This window comes from Thermobia domestica, chromosome 7, assembly GCF_964235325.1.
Source record: "Thermobia domestica chromosome 7, izTheDome1.hap1.1, whole genome shotgun sequence".
Taxonomy (NCBI): domain Eukaryota; kingdom Metazoa; phylum Arthropoda; class Insecta; order Zygentoma; family Lepismatidae; genus Thermobia; species Thermobia domestica.
Window position 1 is genome coordinate 62,586,955 of NC_137460.1, and position 21,405 is coordinate 62,608,359.

At 35.2% G+C, this 21,405-nt stretch overlaps 2 protein-coding genes across 5 annotated transcripts in view; one reads left to right on the forward strand and one right to left on the reverse strand.

The window, feature by feature from the left end:
• The window catches only part of LOC145690163 (early estrogen-induced gene 1 protein), a 292,289-nt gene that overhangs the window by 51,470 nt on the left and 219,414 nt on the right, over nt 1-21,405 (forward strand). The gene's annotated exons all lie outside the window — the stretch shown is intronic.
• On the reverse strand, nt 11,706-20,893 carry LOC145690162 (uncharacterized). The gene is made up of 2 exons (XM_081764782.1): nt 19,530-20,893; nt 11,706-14,706 (listed from the first exon to the last, which is right to left on the reverse strand). Exon 2 carries the CDS (start codon nt 14,693-14,695, stop codon nt 12,743-12,745), a length of 1,953 nt encoding a protein of 650 aa, XP_081620908.1. The 5' UTR covers nt 14,696-14,706; nt 19,530-20,893; the 3' UTR covers nt 11,706-12,742.

Below are 21,405 nucleotides of genomic sequence, written 5' to 3' on the forward strand. Positions count from 1 at the left end.
GCTGAATTTTCAGAAAAGTCTAGATCACTACACTGCTATTACTAACGAGATCGAGTTCTGCGCATATTTCTTCGTTTTTCATTGCACAAAGATATTACTTTTTAGCACTAAAAACAAGATGAATATATCCACACTTCTCACTTCTGCACATGTAGTAATAAACAAATAACTTTCTAACAGAGTTACCAGTTCAACTGTAATTTATCCCCTTGCCCATAAACAAAATATACACACGTAGGTCCGATCGGACCCCCAACTTTTATGCACGCGGATTCAATACCTTGCCTTAGATTGTGTTTCAATATTAATATTGTGTTTAAAAAATATGAACAAAACAAGAATAATCTAAGTAAGTACGCTTGGCATTCTACCGGTGAACAACAAAATTCACCATTGGCAGCTAACGTGTTAAATATTTCAGCTGTTTTTTCTCGGTTTCTAAAAATACAGTAAGGCACTTTGGTCATGCCGTTTTTTAGAATCAATTATATTCATCGTTGTCATCACAAACTTCTGCCTTCAACATTTTACCGCTTTTCACTAGCATCTTTCATTCCACCATTCTTAAGTTTTCTCTATCTTGTTCCTCCTTTTTTTTTTCAATGTAATTTTGCTCTTATTCCTGCTGTTTGTTCATGTGTCAAAATTATAATAATAATAATTTAAATTTCAAAAAGTAAATGAGGTTGAAAAAGGACCCTCATTTAAAAAAAAAAAAATTATAAAAGTATCGTGGAGTTCATAAACACGAATCCCGCACTCTGTATACAGTTTCGATAATGCCATTCTGGAGATAAAGCTATCAAACGAAAAGCACTTTCTGCGATAAGTATGTTATTTTTCGTACTAGATGATGTCAGGGGCTCCAGTATTATTGGGACCTTCGTTGAGCTAATATCATTCAAGAGAGAAAGTGATATTGAAAGCAAAAGAATAACTTTTCATGTTAAATTACTTAGTGTTGTTTGGTGGAAGAAACAGTTAATGATAAAGATTTTTTCCCGACTGTTCCACCATCATGTAGGGATTTATACGAATACTAATCAGTCAATTTCACTAATACCTGCAGAACTAGGTAAAAACAGTATTGAAAATAAATAAGTACTAAAAAAATAGTAAGTTTATTTTCTTTCTTTTTTATTATTAGTGCTTTTATCAAGTTACTTTCCTGTGTTTTGTTTGTTTGACTAAAATCTTACAACTTAAATTTCACGTAGTTCTGTATCTTAACTGGAGCTAGAAAAATTTGCACAATTACATAAACCCGATGACAATTCAATATCTTCACATTAAGTTTTGAAGTTGAATGAATTTGCAGAATATTGAATAAAGACCAGAGAGTAAGTAATAGCTATAAGAAAAAAAAAATCGAAAAACAATGCTGTTACAGAATGCCCTAAAAAGTAGAAAATAATAGTTCGGTGGGATAAAATTAATAAATGGGAAGGAAAGAGAGAATAATCAGAGTGCGCGAGGCGTGGCGAGTAAGGTGGATGTTCTATACACTGAAACCCTAGATCTTTCAAAAAATACATCGTTTTCCCAACGTTGCGAACGGGAGCATTGTTCGGCAGAAACAACACAGTTCTTACCAACTTTCCCTGCGTTTTCTTTAATATAGTTTTTTTTTTTTTTTTTTTAACTTTGACTAAAGACTGCAGTAATACTTTGATATTACGGTTTGCCCCTTTGGAAGGTAGTCTGGTAACAAAACACCCTCCTTATCCCGGAATATTAAAGCAAGTACCTTGCCTGCGGACCTCCGTGTTTTGAATTTATTTGTCCTTCCTGAGTGATGCCACTCACATGACTGCTATTTGGTCTCAGGATCAAGTAGTGGAAGCAACTTTCATCCAGGGTAACGAGCCGATTCAAGAAATTGTCTTTAGAGTTCGCATCGAAGTTCAAACTTTTAGGCATCCATTCCGAGAAAAGGTTGTGCATGTCAGACTGATCATGGATTATTGACCAGACGCGCTTTTTGGATATGTGCAAGTCTCGGCTACCGCTTTTGGCTGCTCTATGGTTCAATCAATGATCTGTAAAGAAAAATAACGTTAATGCTGCTATTATCCCAGGTGGCACTTAAAAGAGTAATGTTTCAAACGCAGTGAATGATTTCAGGAGAGGAAGAGGATTGGAAGAGGAATGAGCGGAAGAGGATTGGGTCAAGAATTCATGAGATCCCCTTGTATATAAAAGTAAATTTACTGACACTTTCTGATTCACTCATCAATAGATCTCAGAAACTACTGCACATAAACCAAGAAGTTTTATGAAAATGTTCCCCTTGCATCTTAGGTTGTAGATAAGACGAAATTTTGCGGAATGTGTATCTTAAGATGAGGGACGGGGAATTGGATGATTTTTTTTTTTTTTTTTTTTCCGTTCTCTAGATATCCGAAAATATTCAACGAAGAACCTTGACATTTTCTGTAAATGTTCGTACACTCTAGGCTACAGATAAGGCTTGATGTATATCTTAAGGGGAAATGGGTGGCTTAAATAGTTTTTTTCCTTTCGTCAAATCTCCGAAGCTGTTACAGGGTGTCTATCGGTCACGAAAGTCATGAGTCAAGAAAACTTCACGAAATTTAGCTTTAGGGTCACGATTTTTTTTGGTCTGTACGAATATAAGTACAAACTGGATACTTTTATATTATAAAACGTCAAAATTCACCACCAAAAATGTCTATTGTCGGCTTTTGACGCCACCAAATCGCAAGCAAAGCACGCTTCTATCGCATGCATGAAAATTCTGCCTAATTCACATTGAAATTCGCTCTTGAGACTGTCCTTCAGCTGGCATCATTGAGTAGTTGCGATACAAATGGCATCGCATCGCCGAAACCACCTACGCCTTTAACAAGTTTATGTAAATGTGAGAATATACCAACCTGTTATCACTCCAAGGAACAGCCTTTGAAAGTAAAGATAATTGCTGAAAAATATAGGCACTGTTATTAGTTTTTAAATGTTACGAAATTTTATGGTTTGGTAAAGAATAGGTTACGAAAAAATCACGAAATTTCATTTTGTAATTTTAGTAGACACCCTGTATTAGACATAGAACCTTGAAATTTTATATAAATTTTCTCCTTGCACCCTTAGCTGAAAATAAGGCAGTTTTGGGAATTGCATATCCTTGAGGAAATGAGAGAAATAGTTTTTGTTTTTTTTTTCATTTAATATCGGAAATGAAGAGGAATGGAACGCAGTGAGAGGAAGATATAAAAATTCTTGTCCTCGGCGACATCTGGTGCAGACACTAGTGTTCACATAAAATGCTTTACTTATGATCGCATCAAGTAACTCGATCGCAGTGGATTGTAGCGAACCAATTTCCGTATACCCATAAAAAACTTTAACCCCGAATCTTAGGAAGAGCGCCCAATTCAGTTTACCATTTAATTCACCTCTCCAAAAATATGTTTGTAGTGCATTTTATAAAAGTATTTTTTAAATAATGATAAGATTGTGAAATTAAAGGAAGTATAGGAATTGCGAAAGAAGATAGCAGTTGGCAAGTACCTGAAATTATCATCATATATTTCATGTGAAGCATTTCATTGTATATGGACTAAAAATGAGTACCAAAAAATGTATGTGTACATGTACCTAAGCAATGTACCAGAAGACAGTTGTACTTGAGAGACTAGTCAAGAACCTCACCAACACCCTCTTCCATGGACAGAAATGGAGTTTCCAGCAGGACTCAGCCCCAGCACACAAGGCACGGATAACTCAGCAGTGGCTGAAGGCAAATGTTCCGGACTTAATTTCCACTTCAGATTGGCCTTCTGCAAGTTTGGACCTAAACCTTTTGGACTACAAATTATGGCCCAAGTATCAGAAGATGGTTTGCAATAAGAGACATTCCAATACTGAAAGTTTAAAGCTGTCTCTTCGGAAGGCAGTTGCAGATTTTCCAGTTGGTATTGCGTAATGCAATTGATGAGTGGTCACAAAGACTTAAGAATTGTGTGTATGCTAGTGGTGGCCATTTGGAATAATTATTTGTAAGTTTGGTTCATAATGCATCCGTGTAACTAATGTTATTAGAATATTAAAATGTCTCTAACCATTTTGTGTCAATGCACTTAAAATATTGGAACAGCTGTAAGACTAGGTAAAATCGAGAAGAAACATATGATGAACAAACTTGGAAAAATTGACGAATAGCACATTTTCGCAATGCAGGAGCTGTCGAAGGGGGAGGAGGAGTTGAGTCTATATGATTGTATTAGAAATGCTCTAAAATCCAGTGTCTTTTCATTGTTGTGGACACGTTTATGAAATTACAAGCCTCATAGTATAGTATAATATTGAAAACTTGCATTGTTAGAATGCATGTCGTAATATCGAGAATATATTCCTAGTTTCTTGGCATAAGAAAGCTATTAGTTCGAAAGACTAATAAAAATTGATTTTCTGTACTTCTTTGTGTTGAAAATTTCAGTTTTACGAATACCTTGAAGATACCGTAAGGGTATAAATCGAACTTTCCTCAGTGTAATATACTGTTAGCCAGGGTTGGAAAAAATTTTTTTTTTTTTTTCAGAAAGAACAAATGTGTTTAAAACATGAAAAAGGTGTTCAAAATGTTTTAAACATGTTTTAAAACACACACGAAAAAATACATGTTTTAAACATTTTGAACAGTTTAAGACGATTTTAAACATATTTCAAAATCATGTAATATATTTATTACGACTTTTTTTGCTCTTGCAATCGATCTTTTCATTTATTTTATTCTCGTTAAGACTACACTGTGTTGGGTACAGAATATTTCAGTATAGATTAGTAATTCTCAACTTATTTCATATCACGACCCCCTTCTATTACACTCTCTTGCCAGTGACTCTTGTAAGTACTTTCTTGGTTGTATTAAACTTTTTAGGTAGATTTTAAAATCTACCTATTACAGAGATTTCACACAATCTATCAGTATACATGACAAAACAAAAGTCCTCATCATCCTTGTGTATTGAGAACGGGTTGAGGGAGAATGATGAAACTTGGTATGACACATCAGATGATTTATCAATCATCATGGCGGACACTTTGCTTGGTATTCGAAATTTCAAATGAAAAGGGAGCCATGTTACATGTTTTAAGGCTAGAATTTTACCAGAAATACGGTTGTGTGGTTATTTTAGCCCTAAAGCAAGTCATTTCGGAGTTACCGCTTTTGAAAGTTATGCCTTTAGGAGCTAAGCTCGCGTTTCGAGGAAGTGGGTGAGATTTTTGTTGCAAAATTTGATTACTATTTCAGAACACTGATGCTAATAAAATTATTTTAAAATAATAAATTTTCGAAAAGTAATGTTTGAAGCACACTTCATGTTGTGCTAACTTTAGAATATTGTCTGTAAGCGTATGTAATTGGTTGTTTTTTGAGTCAATAATTTATTGAAGAAAAGTAATAATTGGGGCGTTCAGAGCACAATAGATCCAAATCGACTTTCAATAAAGTGCAGTTTTGCTCAGCAAATGAATTCTATTTCAAAACGTAATACCTTCGCATTCAAGAGTCCATAACAAATTTAAACAAAACTATGCGAAAGGGCGTGAGATAGTTTCATATGACAGCCGCTAGACAGGGCGTCAGTGGAACTGGAGGGCAACCGCCCCATCCCCACCCTGAATTTCAAATTTTGGGGGCAATTTTAGAAATCTTTTGATAAGCGAAGTCCAACAGAACAAGTTTGAGGTCCTTACACCGAATAAATACGGTGAACATAAAGATGATTAAAACTGGAAAGTTGTTTAGGCCCAATTCCCAGAATTTTAAGTAGGCCTGAAACTCGAAAGTAGAGCCACATTGGGAATCCTTAGGCCAAAAAATATACAAGAGAGCAATATAGGCCTCTAGCTTTTTATGCCAATGGAAATGGCATGTAACTGATCAAAATTCTTATTTATTCGGTGTAAGGACTTCATTTTTTTTATGTTGGACTTTGCTTAGCAAAAGTTTTCTAAATCTGCATTACTGCCCCCAAAATCTGAAATTCAGGGAAGGGAGCGGATGACCTTTAAACGAACGCTCTCTTATAGCGGCAATCATATAAAATTCTATATTGCATCTTGTCATGCAGTTTTTCTTTCTTTCATCTCGGATTCGTAGTTGTGAAAATAATTACGTTTTCCGTCGATATATTCTTTTGGAAACCCTGCATTTATTTAACGTACTTATGCATAATTGTCTATGGCATTCGGAGCTTGACTTGTTAATCATTCCCACGCTGCAGCACACACAATATAATGTTACATCTTAAATTTATGAGCAAGGAGAGGAGGGGAAATTAGCCCTCCTCCTCCACCATCAACGCCCTTGTCTAGCGGTTGTCCTATGAAACTAGTCCACACACTTTAACATGTTTTTTTGTTTCATTTATTTCGTATCTATGGCTATACTACGTTTGCTGAGGAAAAGTGAACCCTTCTGAAAATGGACTTAGATCCCTTGTGCGCTGCATGCTTCATATCTAAAAATATTTTATAAAAACTGAGTTAAAGTCAAATTTATCCTGCAATCCAAGTTTGTTCGAAACGCATAAAATTAGTTAGTTTAGTTTGATTGATTACAGTCTTGTATCAGTAGCAAGGCTATATGAGACAGGGCTTTTTGTTTAAAGTGGAATTCGAACCACTAATTTTAAAATTTTACATTGGATCACAGTCAAAATCTCTACAGTAAATTCCGACGTCTCGTGCCTCTACCCTCAAAATTTAATGTTAAAAGACCAAAAATTGCGCCCTGTAGCATGTTGCATACATACAGATAGACGAACAAATTGAGGTCAAATTGTCCCATTTCGGCACTGATGTTACAATAAGTATCACGCTTTAGTAGTTAGTTACGCGGGCGACTGCCATACTTGCGCTTTCTTGCCTGGTCCCTTCATACAAGCTATGCCAAAGTGTAAAGTTTTTGAAGAAAATTTAGAACAGCTGGGGAAGAGGGACGAAATAAAATTTTCATAATATAATGAAAAAGATATTAATGATAACAAAATTATTTCTTACCTGAAGTTCCCAGTTGTATGTCATCACATCACTGACGTTAGAAACATCAGAAACAATTTTCTGTCAACACTTTTACCATTTGTTTGGGTTTCCAGTTTTTTCACAGCATTGCATTTTTCATAATGGTTCTTCATTCTTTGCTTTCTCTATTTCTTTCTTACACGTTTTGCAACGAGCTTATGTGGTCGTTTTCTTATCTGATGGAGTTTGAGTTACTCTAATAAATTTGCACCAAATCATGTCCTTTTTTTCTTCCCGTATAACTCATGTTAAACGATTCCATGTTGTACGGAGACTGAGAACCAACATGTACTGTACAAACGAATGCCTGCGATATTTTAATTTCAGAACCGCAGTTTAGCAAATAACCTTTTGTTTGTTTTCTGAATACAACACAAAAATTTGTTTCCATGTAATAATTATTTTATTTATTTTTTAATATCAGTTCTGCAAGTAGTCTAACCTTCGACTACGACACTTTCTCGCAAGTTTACTGAGAAACATTTAAACAATAAAATATACGTTAAATATAAGGGGAAAAAGAGAAAATAAATTGTAGATCACCACACTGACCTGCTGTGGCCACGAGAAATCAAAACATTCACATGGAAAGAAAATAGTTTTCTGAATGGGGAGCAGTTTTTGATCATTTTCTTTCTCTGGCATTTTTTTTTTTTTGCAAAAATAAAATAAAATAAAAGTAAACGTATGTTTAAAACAAGTCTTAAAAAACACGTGTTTAAAACAAAATGTTTACAACGTATACAAACTTTGTTTTAAACAAAACAACCCTGCTGTCAGCTGAACATTTTATGCTTTCCCATGCACAGTAACTCTCCTCCTCTCATATTTTCGGTGGATGCGAGAATTTTGCGCCCGGGAAATTTGTGCCCTACCCGAAAAAGAGGGGAAAATGCGCCCACTATATATTTGCACTGGGATGTTTGTGCCCTACAATTCAACTTCTTGTATCGTGTAAAGTAACTTCCACCACTCATACTTGAACCAGGCTTGCCTTTCGTCGTCTCAGTGATTGTTACTTTATCCATTATAATATCCCGAACAAATAAATAAATAAAATAATACAATTTTAGTTCACTAAAGGGCACTCGATACGAATACAATTTTTCATCATACTACAATAAAAGTGTACGTTACTGATATATATACAAGGCTCTACCCCAAATATCTCTGCCCACAATCCTTGCAAGATGTTTGGCTTTTCAGAACACAAAATACAGAAAAGTAGATGTAAAGTGAATGTAAAATCACTTCAGTAATATTATCAAGAAAGCTATGTACAATATGTTTACTTGCTGGAATTACACTTCAAACACACAATTGCGTTGATCTTTTGTGTTCGTTTGGCTTATATTGAAGTTTATTCTCCCCTTATAGCCCCAGTGAAAATAAATCACAGATAGCACGGCTTTGGGGGAGGATTGTTTAGGCTGTAATGTCCGCCTTTTCGAGCATGTGCGTAAGCTCGAACAAGTTGTTCTATTTCGCAGGGCGCAAACTTCCCGGTGCAGGTACACTCATGTCCAAAATGATTGCCGCGTATCTATAACTGTCTTCTTGTAAGAATATAATTTGATAATGATTTTGCAATGCACTTTTAACACTGATACTATGTGTATAATCGGGAAATGTATATTTGTGGTAAATTTCATAATTACGAAAATTAGAATGAGTGAAACAAAATGTTGCTAATTGGACAAGAAAGTTTTATTGTTCTTATTTACTGTTCTTTTGACATGAAATTTGCCACATACATGTCTTTGCCTATTATACACATACTAACATTATAAGAAACACCGGGCGAACTCGTTATCAAATTATATTCCTACAACAACATATTTATAGACATCCGACAATAATTTTTGGCATGAGTATACATCGCGGGCGCAAATTTCCCAGGTACAAAATCCTCGACACCTTTTCGGTTACTTAAAATGCTAAAAAAAGAAATTAGTTACACTTTATGTAAGAGATTAAGTTGAACAAACATTTTTCTTGCATTTAAAGTTCTTTGAAAGTGGAGGATAAGCTCACTATATCTTCATAATTATTAAAATTTGTATTTCAAACATATTGATATATAAATAAACTTAGTTTATAACAGTAGACCAGCGTAGTGTTGTCAGTAACGCTGTCGGCTTTGTAGCGAGCAGTTCTGAGTTGAATTCTCGGTGGAACACTAGGTCGAAAAGGTGTGAAAGTTTTCTCAGTTCATCCATCTTGAGTGTGTTTTTTTCTGATTTTTTTCATTCACACCAGGGAAATGCCAGGATGGTACCAAACATAATGGACCCAGGACAATTTCTTCCTTCCTTTCTCAATTCCCTAGTTAGTGTGATCACCGATGGACGTTATCCCTCATTTATGACGGACTTAGATAGGCCATAAATGCAAGTAATGCCCAGAAATATAATTCGTAACCTAACATAACTTTAGTTTATAACAGTAAAATAACGGAGATTGTGAATATAGCGTTACATTTCACTTCGGTGTTAAGTTTGTAACAATGCCCAAAATGTTCGACGATTTCTTCTATAATGTTGAGTTTATGCAAGGCTTTCCAAAAACCCAAACTGCAGTGTGTATACCTTTTAAGAAGTGATAAGTTTGATGCTAGCCAACCCAAACTTTACGAATAGCAAGTTGGAGCTCATAACGGTCCTGCATACATACAATAAAGTGGCATTGAAAATAAATAAATAAATAAAAAAACTATCGACGCTAATACTAAAAAATAATAGTGTGTGCTGAAAAGAGTGGAGTGATAGATGTTACTGCTGTAGTTTGATAGTTGAATAAAGAAGCATGAAAGACTGCATTCCCGCCTCTTTTGTCCTCCAACGTTTTCCCCTCATTTCTGACGTATTTCTACAATGATACATATATTTGTATTCAATATGGGCATTTAATTCCATGCACGGTACCATGTCGGTGAATCTGTGGATGTTTGCTTGATCAACATTTTCTTCTTCTTTTTGAAAATAGCTTTCACTAGCAGAAGAGTTTTGATCTTTTCGCTGCTAAAATTGAATTTATTCAGAAACGGAGGTAGTTACGTAATACACTGTGTGGAGCTAAAGAAATCAACTTATCTGTATACATTCCAAGTTCTGAAAGAAAAAAAAATCCTTTATGATTCATACAGATAGTATCTGACAATTTTAAAAATATCAGCATGTGCTGGAGTCGGCAACGAGAACTAAAAAGACCACAAAATGTGCAGATTCAGGGAAGAGAGAACTCTCTGAAGGCATTGCATATGCTCCCTGCAGGTCCCTATCTTGCTGGCTTGCCGTTCAGATTGTATACACAATTTGTGGCTTCTTTTATATGCCGGAAGAATAACGGCTTACAGGAACGTTTATATCGTACAAGGCCCTCCTACAGTAAAAACCTATGCTTAGTGGAATCCAACGGTACGGCACTTAAGGTTGGGGAAAAGGGGAAAGGTTTTCAAAGTACAATATATAATGTAGTTTTCTTTTTGAAATAAACATGAGTTTTGTTGCAAACAAACAACGAGAATTCATTTAGGCACATAATTATAAAATGTTGGTTTACTGTATTACAGTGTATATTTACACTTTTTTTTTTTTTTTTTTTGCGCTATCAGATTGGATATTATGTTTGATTAAAAGTACAATATTGTATTATTCCTTTCTTTCGTTACCCCTCTTTTAGGATAATAGCCACTGTAGGGTTAAGCTTCCGGACAATCAGCAACATTGGACCGCCATTACCTCCTTTTAGCCTGTTAAAATGAGAGATGAGTGCACTTGATTTCTCTCAAATAATGGTGATACTCGGTCAAAAAGTGTAAGAACTTTTTCAGGCCATCCATCCTGAGGTTTTTCCTGATTCACGCCAGGCAAATGCCGGGATGGTTCCTAGCATACAGGTCCCAGGCCGTTTCCTTTCTTCCTTCCCTTTCCTCGGATAGTGTGGTCATACGTGACTGGCTGACATTGCTATAGATGCTGAAAGCCCAGAAATCTAATTCATAATCCTAATGTCTTATTAATAGCCAGGTGCACTATAAACAGATGAAGCGATCAATTAAGTTTAAATAGTTAAATGTACTTAAGACTATTACCCAGGCTTCTAAATTTTTTGTGGGGCCGCGGTGGCTGTGGTAGAGCGTTCACCTCTGGTGCTTGGGGTCCCGGGTTCGATCCCAGCCCCCGCCAAGTGAACTTTGTGGTGGACAAACACCATGTGCGTGGGCTTTCTCGGGGTTCTCCCGTTTTCTCCCACTTTCTTCATTCCACCATTTCATTCATTTCTCATTATCACCGTCTCCTTTAGCCTAACCGGCATAACCGTAGGACGTAAAACTCAAAGATTTCATTTCATTTTTCTAAATTTTTTGTATTGCTGTGTGAATACGGAAGTCAACTAGTACAGATGTAATCAGTCATGGAGAACCTAGAAAAAGGGGGGAATATATAAAATAAAGCAGAATTTTTGGCAGGTATCTTTAATATTGGCTACATGACAAAGTAATGTAATGTCGCCATGGAGTCCAGAAGCCGTGTAACATGCAATTTACTGATACAATTGAGGGTGAAGCATAGAACCCAACATGATACTTATCAACGCTTGACAACATGCAAATAAGTAATGTTGTATGATTAACGTTTGCGTCTCGCGCAGGTTCTTCTTTTTCTTCAAATAAAATAGGATCTCTTTTTGGTAGGCGTGATAAGTTTATTGAAGTTAATGAGAAAAACAGAAGTTACAAATTCCACAACAAACAACTACAAAATCTCACTGACTGTTCTTTCAGTAAAATTATTAAAGTTCCACTTTAGATAGAAAACAAGACACCAGATACGATAAAATATAAGAATATACGATGTAAAAATGTCGTTAATAAGATAGACGAAAATACAAGATGTTATAAAACAAGTTACTGTGACGAATCAAGATACAGTAATTCTAGATACAGTAGTCTCAGATACAGTAACGCTAGATACAGAAGTCGCCGATACAGACCGCGAAGAATTTAGTAACAATATCGAAGTGCTTCCCCGGAATGTGCCGAGCCTTGTATAACAACTAGTATATAAAACTATCGTAAGCACAAAGATCGAATAATCACATGAGTTTAGGTCGGCACGTGGACGCACGTGGAGACCTATCATACAGACTTTGAAACTGGACTTAGTAATCCATGCTCTCACTGCGTGATGTACACGCGCGTACATTATCTTACTTCCTTGAAAAAGAAACCATTACAAAAGAGAGTATTTTGAAAGTACATACACTATCATCACATATGTGTGACCCTTCAGTGACCCTACATCCTGTTCTTGGCTGGCACATTATCAATAGCTTAAAGAATAAAGATTCGTCTTTTATACAATATTAACATTGACTTCAAAAATAATAATATAACAACTATGAAATACACTAACTTATAATCGAACCCCGATCCTTTATATACACTATATACAGTGACATTCCAGGTAAGTACTGCTAAGAGGGGAGGTGCATCGAAGGTGATAAACAAAATAAGAAAAAGAAAAAGAAAAAAATAACAGTAAGTATATGTTCATACAACACCTCCCTCCTTTTTTTGAATTTTCATATCAAATTGCGAATTTGGATACTGAAAATTCACAGTCTGATATGAAACATTAAAAAGATTTTTTTTTTTTTTTACCTTTCCTTACGTAGATTAGGACTTTTCTTAGGGGGGAACAGCTACCTGTAACTCATCTGTAATCTCAGTAAGCTGCTCAGCAATTCTTGACATGACTACAGGCTCAGTGGTATCTTGTTTTTGATTTATTTTGGTAATAATAAAAGGTTTAATGCATATTTGTTTACAACAACTATCATCATCAAAATACCTTTTGAAAAAGCGAAAACATTTACATCGGTAACAACAACAAAATATTAATATTAGAGCTATCAGAAGTGTACCAAAATATGAAAACCAAGAGAGATGGGTTACCTTTTCAGAATGAAGTAGTTTCCATTGTTCATCATCTATTTTCTTTTCTACTTCCTGAATTTTATGGCTTGCTACCTTTAAGTCACTAACCGAATTAATTACATGCTGAATAGGTAGGTTAATTTGCATATCTTCCAGGTATATATGAGAATTTAATATTTCACAACAATTATCAGTAAGATTTAATTTCGGAGTAAAGTCTTTACCTGTAACATTGGTTTCGTACCATGTTTGTGTTTGGAGGATCGCCTTCAAACCATAAGCTTTACAATTATTATCTAGATGAATAATACCTGAATTTGTTAAAATTAAATCATAAGGTTCAAATCCATTACATAATATTGTCATTTTCTCTTCCTGTGGAGCAGCAAAAATCCACTCATTATTATTTAAGGTTACGAATATACAATGATCAATTTGTATCACATGTTTATTACAATCCATGGGAACATAATGAACATATTGTAATAATTTCATTTCACACTCTTGATTTATATGGCTAGACAAGATAGGAAACGTTTGTTTACACAAAAACCAATCTTGTTTAAGAATCTTACATTTATTGAACTCAATTTCAGTCATTTTTGCGTAATATTGCTTAATTGAATCAACTAAAAGGTAAGGTTTTTCAGGTTGAATAAAAACAAATTTATTTGTTGTATTCTTTATTTTAGTGGGGAAGGGAGTTAACTTATATACTAGATAACGAATGGAATCTGTCAAAGGGAGACGAATTACATAGGCTAATATTCCATTATTGATAAACACATCTAAATTAATTATTTTCAACAACAAGTAACTATTCCTAGTACTTGTCCCAATTGGTAAAGATAACGCACTATGGAGGTCACTTTGACTAGCCTTCCAATGTTGGATTATTTGATAAGGAGTGATTATGTGAGGCTGTAATACACCTTTTTGTGCATTTAAAATTGCTTGCAAAACAATTTCATACTGATCCTTTAAATCTCTTAAATACCTTTCAACTTTTGCGATATGTTCATTTATGGTATACTTTAAATTTAAATCCAAAAATGCTTCATTTAAATGTCTCTCTCTTTTTGATATCTCTTTACTTATATGCTCTAAACCTTGACTCAAAATATTGTCGTTAGTTTCTACTGTATGAAGAGTGTTATTAATACCTTGAAGGGTAGATTTAACAATAGTCATCTGCTCTTTACTCAATTTCAAGAAATCTAATTGTTCTTTTTCTAATTTATTGATTTTTTGAGTGTAATAATTGGCATCTTCATCGTCCAAGGTGCCAAATAGAAATTTAGCAAGGTGACCAATACCATCTATCAACCCTCGTTTTCTTCTACTTTCTTGCGAAGAAATTTTTGTTACTTCTTTTATTATTTCCTTAACCTCTTTGATATCAGATACCTTAGTCAAGACTTGATTTACGAACACTGTAGCACAACTTGTTTTATTTGATTTCACCACTGAGTGTCTACACAGGTTTTGTGTCCTATCTACGTAAGTTTCCAAGTTACGAAAGCTTATATCTAGCTTAGTTAAGTTAACGTAAGAGACCAATTGCCAGTAAGTATTATATAACTGAACCTCTCCTAAAGAGTCATAATAAATACCTGCCGTATTTTCAAATTTCTTTATGCGTGCTCCAAGCTCTAGACTACTACATATAAGAGAAACCAGTAGAATAGCTTTAAGTCCTATCATTTTGAACAATCCTGTAAATATAGAAACGTTATTTTACTTTCCTTACTTTTTTTTTTTTTTACAAGATAACATGAAGAATTTGAGTTACTTAATAATACATCTTTAATCTTTTGGCATGCACAGTCATCTCTTGTTTGCCAACCTTTAAGGTACAGTTTACACCTTTTGTTCGGATTACATCGTACGGTCCCCGCCACAGACTGTCAAGTTTCTTTGATCTGCCGCGGTGGACTGACTCATCATATAATAACACTTTATCTCCTTTCTGAAAAATGCATTCGTTTTCGTTTCTATCATAATATTCTTTACTTTTCTCCTTTTTGTCAATGAGGTTTGCTCTAGCTAATCCGTGCATCTCCTGCAATTTGTGTTTCAACTGTTTTACATAATCATCGTAATTGTATACAACTTCAGAAGGTTTTCTTTGTAATACACCTGGTACATTTACAGGTTTCCCGAATAACAGTTCGAAGGGAGTGTATTGAGTGGAACTATGAGGAGTGGTATTATAACAGAAAGTAGCATATGATGCTAATTCGTCCCAATTATTCTGATTTTCTGCCACATAACATCGCAAGAAAAATTTTAAAGACTGATGGAATTTTTCTATACCACCATTCGATGCCGGATGGTATGGGGTAGTATGTAGTTTTTCTATTTGTAACAATTTACAAATACGCGTGAAGACATCGCTTAAGAAATTACTTCCGCAATCAGACAATATACTGTGTGGAATGCCAAATTTTAGCACTACATTCTCGACAAAGGCTTTGCTGATTGTATCAGCATCTTGAGAAGGGATGGGAATTGCAATAACAAATTTTGAAAGGTTATCTTGTACAGTCAATAAATATTTGTTTCTGTGTTCTAAAGTTTCTGGGAGAGGCCCGACTAAATCTAAAGAGACCTTTTCAAAAACTGTACTGGGCGTGTCAGTTATTACCATCTTCATTTTTACCTTTTGCTGTGTGTTTCTATTCTTTTGACATATTTCACACCCTTTTATGTAATCTTCAACATCTTCCTTCAGTTTTGGCCATTCTTTAATGTCAATATTATTTAAAGAAAGGTACTTCCTAATCTTTTCATAACATCTATTCATTCCTATATGTCCACCTAGAATTTGAGTATGAAACTCTTCTAAAATTTTGTTTTTCGTTTCTAAGTCTAAAGCTTCAGCTTTTTCTTTCTGTTGTGAATCACAATTTGATACCCTATCTTCTTCTTCAATAACATCTAAAGAATACATTCGTGACAAGGCGTCAGAATTTGTATTTAAGCTTCCTTTCTTATACACAATTTCGTATTGATATTCCTCTAAAAGTATTCTCCATTTTAAAAGTCTAGATGTCGGATTTTGTACTCTAAAAACCCACGTTAGTGGCTTGCAATCTGTGACAAAAGTTACTTTTGTTCCGTAAATGTACGGTCTAAAAACTTTGCTAGCCCACACTAGAGCCGCCAGTTCCCGTTCAGTCGCTGAATACGATCTCTCTGCTTTATTGAAAACTCTACTAGCATACGCAATTGGAAGATCTTTGTTTATTTCACCCTGTGAGAGAATAGCTCCGCAGGCAAATGCCGAAGCATCCGATGTGATTATAAAAGGCTTTTTAAAATCAGGATACTGCAAAATTGGAGGAGTTGTCAATTTCTCTTTAAGAGAATCAAATGCAACTTGTTGTTTGACTCCCCAAGAAAACTGGACGTTTTCTTTTAATAAGGACGTTAAGGGTAAAGCAATTTTACTGTAGTCTTTTAGAAATTTCCTATAATATCCAGTAAGTCCTAGAAATCCCTTAATTTGTTTCTTATTCTGAGGAACAGGAAAGTTCTGAACTTTCTCCACTAATCTTGGATCTGGTTTTACTCCGTTAGGTGTAATGACATGTCCTAAGTATGTTAATTCTGGTTTCAAAAATTCAGTCTTATCTACACTTAACTGCAGGTTGCTTTTGCGAAATCTTTGCAAAATCTCACGTAATCTACTATTATGCTCTTCTAAAGAACTAGAGAAGACCACTAAATCATCCAGGTAGATGAAACAACTCGTACCTGTCAGCCCTGCTAACACTGTATTCATCAATCTTTGAAAAGTGGCCGGTGCTGTCGCCAGACCGAAAGCAAGTCGCTTGAATTGATAATGATTTTCAGGTGTACTGAACGCAGTTATAGGTCTATCCTTTTCCCTAATATAGCATTGATGGTACCCACTATGGAGATCTAAACTGGAAAAGTAACGCGCATTGGCTAAATTACTCAAAATATCGTCTATGTTAGGTAACGGAAAGGACGAATGGACACATAAATCATTGACAGATCGATAATCGACTATTAGTCTATATTTCTGTTTTCCTGATGCATCGAGTTTCTTTGGAATAAGGAAAATAGAACTGTTCCAAGGAGAAGTAGAAACTTCTATAATGTCTTGTTTTAACAACTCTTCTATTTGTCTATTTAATTCTTCCTTATGACATTCTGGCACTCGGTAATTCTTTTTGTTAACAATTTTGCCTACATGTTTAGGATCAATAATAATTTCATGTTCAAGAACATTTGTAGCAGTTAGTTTGTCTCCTGGTAGAAAGAAAACATCATTGAATTCATCACAAAGTTCAAGTATACTTTCTTTTTCTTTGGGTGGTAAATGACCTAGCCTTAAAAGCTTATGAAGTAATTTTAAACGTTCAGTTAAACTTTCTGAATTTGACTTTTGTGGAACCCTGTCTTTTTCACACTGAATATTTAAAACATGGTTTTCTTCTAATTTCTCTAAGTCTATCGGATCTAAGGTAATATTCTCTACTGAAGAATTTACATTTAACACACTAGCTATGCATTTATTTTCTTTCGCTACTGTCAAACAAGAAGAAAGAAAAACACCCGGTTTAATTTCTCGTTTTTCTACAATTCCAATTCCTGTGCTGTTTGTGGGAACAAAAACTAACTTCTCGCATCGAGCTGGAATACTATATGTCAACGGTAGTATAAGCTTATCGCTGCCCTTAAGGTCAAGTTTCTGGTAAGCATGTGTTGACAAGGGAGGAGGAGGAGGAGGATGGAATTCTAACAAACAATTTTTTTGTTTCAAAAAATCACGTCCAAGAATGTGTCTGCCTTTTGATAAGCATCCTTCCGAAATAACGTGAAATTTATGTGAGAATTCTACTCCTTTTATCACTAACGTTAGATAAATAGTACCTAGTGACCTAGTTTTAACATTGTTTAATCCTTTCAATGTCACAGTTTGTGTTGTATCGATATTCTTTCTAAAACTGCATGGAAGTGCATGGATTTGCCAAAGACTTAAATCACTGCCTGTATCTAAGAGAAAAGTTGCATCAGCATGCAATTCTTTAATGAATGCCGTAATAGTACCTTCTTCTTGATTTGTTACTATGCAACCCTTCGTGTTATCTGAGATGCAAACAGGTTGCTTATTTACATCCATTTGCGGTTTCCCTGACCATTACAACTTGAGCACATCTGACTACTGCAGGCTTTTACTTCATTAAAATGCAGAGAACTTTGTTCTTTATCACAAATTCTCTCATTTCCACTAGTATTTACCCTACTAGTATTTCCACTAGTATTTATCTTACTAGCAACATGCAAACAATTGCTATAACCTTCCGTGTCTCGCGCGGCGCTCTCGGAAAAATTACAATTAACCCCTCCTGTGCCTCTCGCGGCGATCTCAGGAGAATTACCATTAGCACATCCTGTGCCTCTCGCGGCGATCTCAGGACAAATTTCACAAACGTGTACCGTTTTCATAAACTGATTAGAAGAATTTCCTCTTTCCTTTCTTTTCTGTAATTTGCATTGAGCTTTGGTGTGACCAGGCTTATGGCATAGGTAACATACTAACTCTTTCTTTTGAGCTTTCTTACTATTTACATTTGAAAAGGGGAGAGAAGTGTGGGAAGTGATCTGTGTTTCTTCTTCTAGAGCGAGTTCGATAATATATCCTAAGGATGTATCATCATCGCTTTTGGATCTTACAATCATTTGAATTCTGTCATTTGTTAGCCCCTGAATAAAACTTGCTTTAGCTAAAATTTCAACAAGTGCTATAGCTCCTGGCAATTTAGATGCATCTATAACACGAGCAACGGCTTCGCGTAATTGACTTTGAAGAGTATCTACTTTACTTGCCCATGATGCAATTGAATCAGATTTGGTTTGTCTAGCACTAAAAAGCTGGCAAGCATAAAAATCAATAGTTCGTCTAATGGAATAATTTTCTATTAGTATTTGTTTAACAGCTTCCCACGTAGTAGTGGTTTTTCTAACTAACAATTTAGATCTAGCATCCCCAGTTATTTTTGCTTTAACAAATTTCAAAAGGGTACTATGCTTAGCTGGGTCAACCAATTCAAAAGCAGCATCTACATTAGACAGAAATTCTTCTAATGCTTCTCCTTTTCCCGAAAATGGTACCGAAATTAACTTTAGTGCTTCTGACACACTACAATACTCTACTTCTGTATCAGAAGAATCAGCACTACCAGTGGTAGCCATTGGCAATTAGTACTTACGTTAAACTATACAATTTAAATTTACAAAAATTTTGTTAGCGACAATACCTTTCTTACACCTTCTGTTTTGCCAAGTATTCCCAAGATTAAACGAATGAAATATTTTAATCCTTCCCTAGAGGAACGGTGAATACTAAAGCCTTCTATCCTAGACTGTTCTTGTCTTGATTTTACGTTATTCACTTCACAAGTAAACAACAACCGCGGTGACCAAAGAACAAATCTTTTCTATCTCCAGGCGTAACACTTGAAAATTTTGGAAGTTCAAACAAGCAATGAAAATTGTAACCAACCTTGAATTTCCTGTGATGGGGGGTGCTGCTGGCGTCGATCCTGGTACTTTCCTGATGTTGGTTTAAAGATGAGGCCTCTGGATTTCCACAAGATCTCCGCTTGGAATGTTGCTCAATTGGGACCAGCCACACTTGAGAATGGTACTGCTTACTGGATCTCTGGAACTGGATGCAATAAAACTGGAACACTGGAACGGTGTGTACGCCGAGGTATCCGCTACACCTTGAACAGGCAAGCTTCTTGCACTCACAGTAAAAAAGGTGTTGTCGACGAAGTGCGGTCTGTATCTGGACGTAACGATAATTTAAAACGTATCAGCTTCGTGTCGAAGAACGAACTCTGATTACAATGGTGAATGTTCAACTTAGTAACTGTGGAACGTGCACTGGAATCGAACTTCGAGTACGTCGGTTGAGATCCTGCCCAGCTGCCACCACTTTATTTTCCTGTTGTATGATTAACGTTTGCGTCTCGCGCAGGTTCTTCTTTTTCTTCAAATAAAATAGGATCTCTTTTTGGTAGGCGTGATAAGTTTATTGAAGTTAATGAGAAAAACAGAAGTTACAAATTCCACAACAAACAACTACAAAATCTCACTGACTGTTCTTTCAGTAAAATTATTAAAGTTCCACTTTAGATAGAAAACAAGACACCAGATACGATAAAATATAAGAATATACGATGTAAAAATGTCGTTAATAAGATAGACGAAAATACAAGATGTTATAAAACAAGTTACTGTGACGAATCAAGATACAGTAATTCTAGATACAGTAGTCTCAGATACAGTAACGCTAGATACAGAAGTCGCCGATACAGACCGCGAAGAATTTAGTAACAATATCGAAGTGCTTCCCCGGAATGTGCCGAGCCTTGTATAACAACTAGTATATAAAACTATCGTAAGCACAAAGATCGAATAATCACATGAGTTTAGGTCGGCACGTGGACGCACGTGGAGACCTATCATACAGACTTTGAAACTGGACTTAGTAATCCATGCTCTCACTGCGTGATGTACACGCGCGTACATTATCTTACTTCCTTGAAAAAGAAACCATTACAAAAGAGAGTATTTTGAAAGTACATACACTATCATCACATATGTGTGACCCTTCAGTGACCCTACATCCTGTTCTTGGCTGGCACATTATCAATAGCTTAAAGAATAAAGATTCGTCTTTTATACAATATTAACATTGACTTCAAAAATAATAATATAACAACTATGAAATACACTAACTTATAATCGAACCCCGATCCTTTATATACACTATATACAGTGACATTCCAGGTAAGTACTGCTAAGAGGGGAGGTGCATCGAAGGTGATAAACAAAATAAGAAAAAGAAAAAGAAAAAAATAACAGTAAGTATATGTTCATACAACAGTAACACAAGTCGCCAGATAGGCTACTAACGATGTGCTTTATTATATATTTATTGAGTTGCTACTCCCCCAAAGAAACTGATATTTATATTGCGTGAAGACATGAAATCACGTAGTGTAACATTCCTTATTTTACGGTTTTTTCTACCATCACTAATACGATTTATTGTGTGATGCAAATACTGAAATTAAATGCTGGCGGTCCAACCGACAAAGAACTATGATCGAACAAATGGCTTTTAGTTGTATGATGGATTCAAGTAGCCCCTATACACCTGGTGGTAGGTATAAAAGTAGGTTTTTTGTTCGTATTTTTTAAAAAGGAAAACTGAAACCGGTTTTTGAAAACTCGTTCAAAACAAGTTTCAATTTTTCAGACCGATTCGGTTTTAAATCCAATTCGGTTTTTTGATAGTTGTTGCTTCTTCGTTAACTTCTTTCGAAATGAATACTACTAGAGCAAGAAAGGATACCTGCTTTAACGAA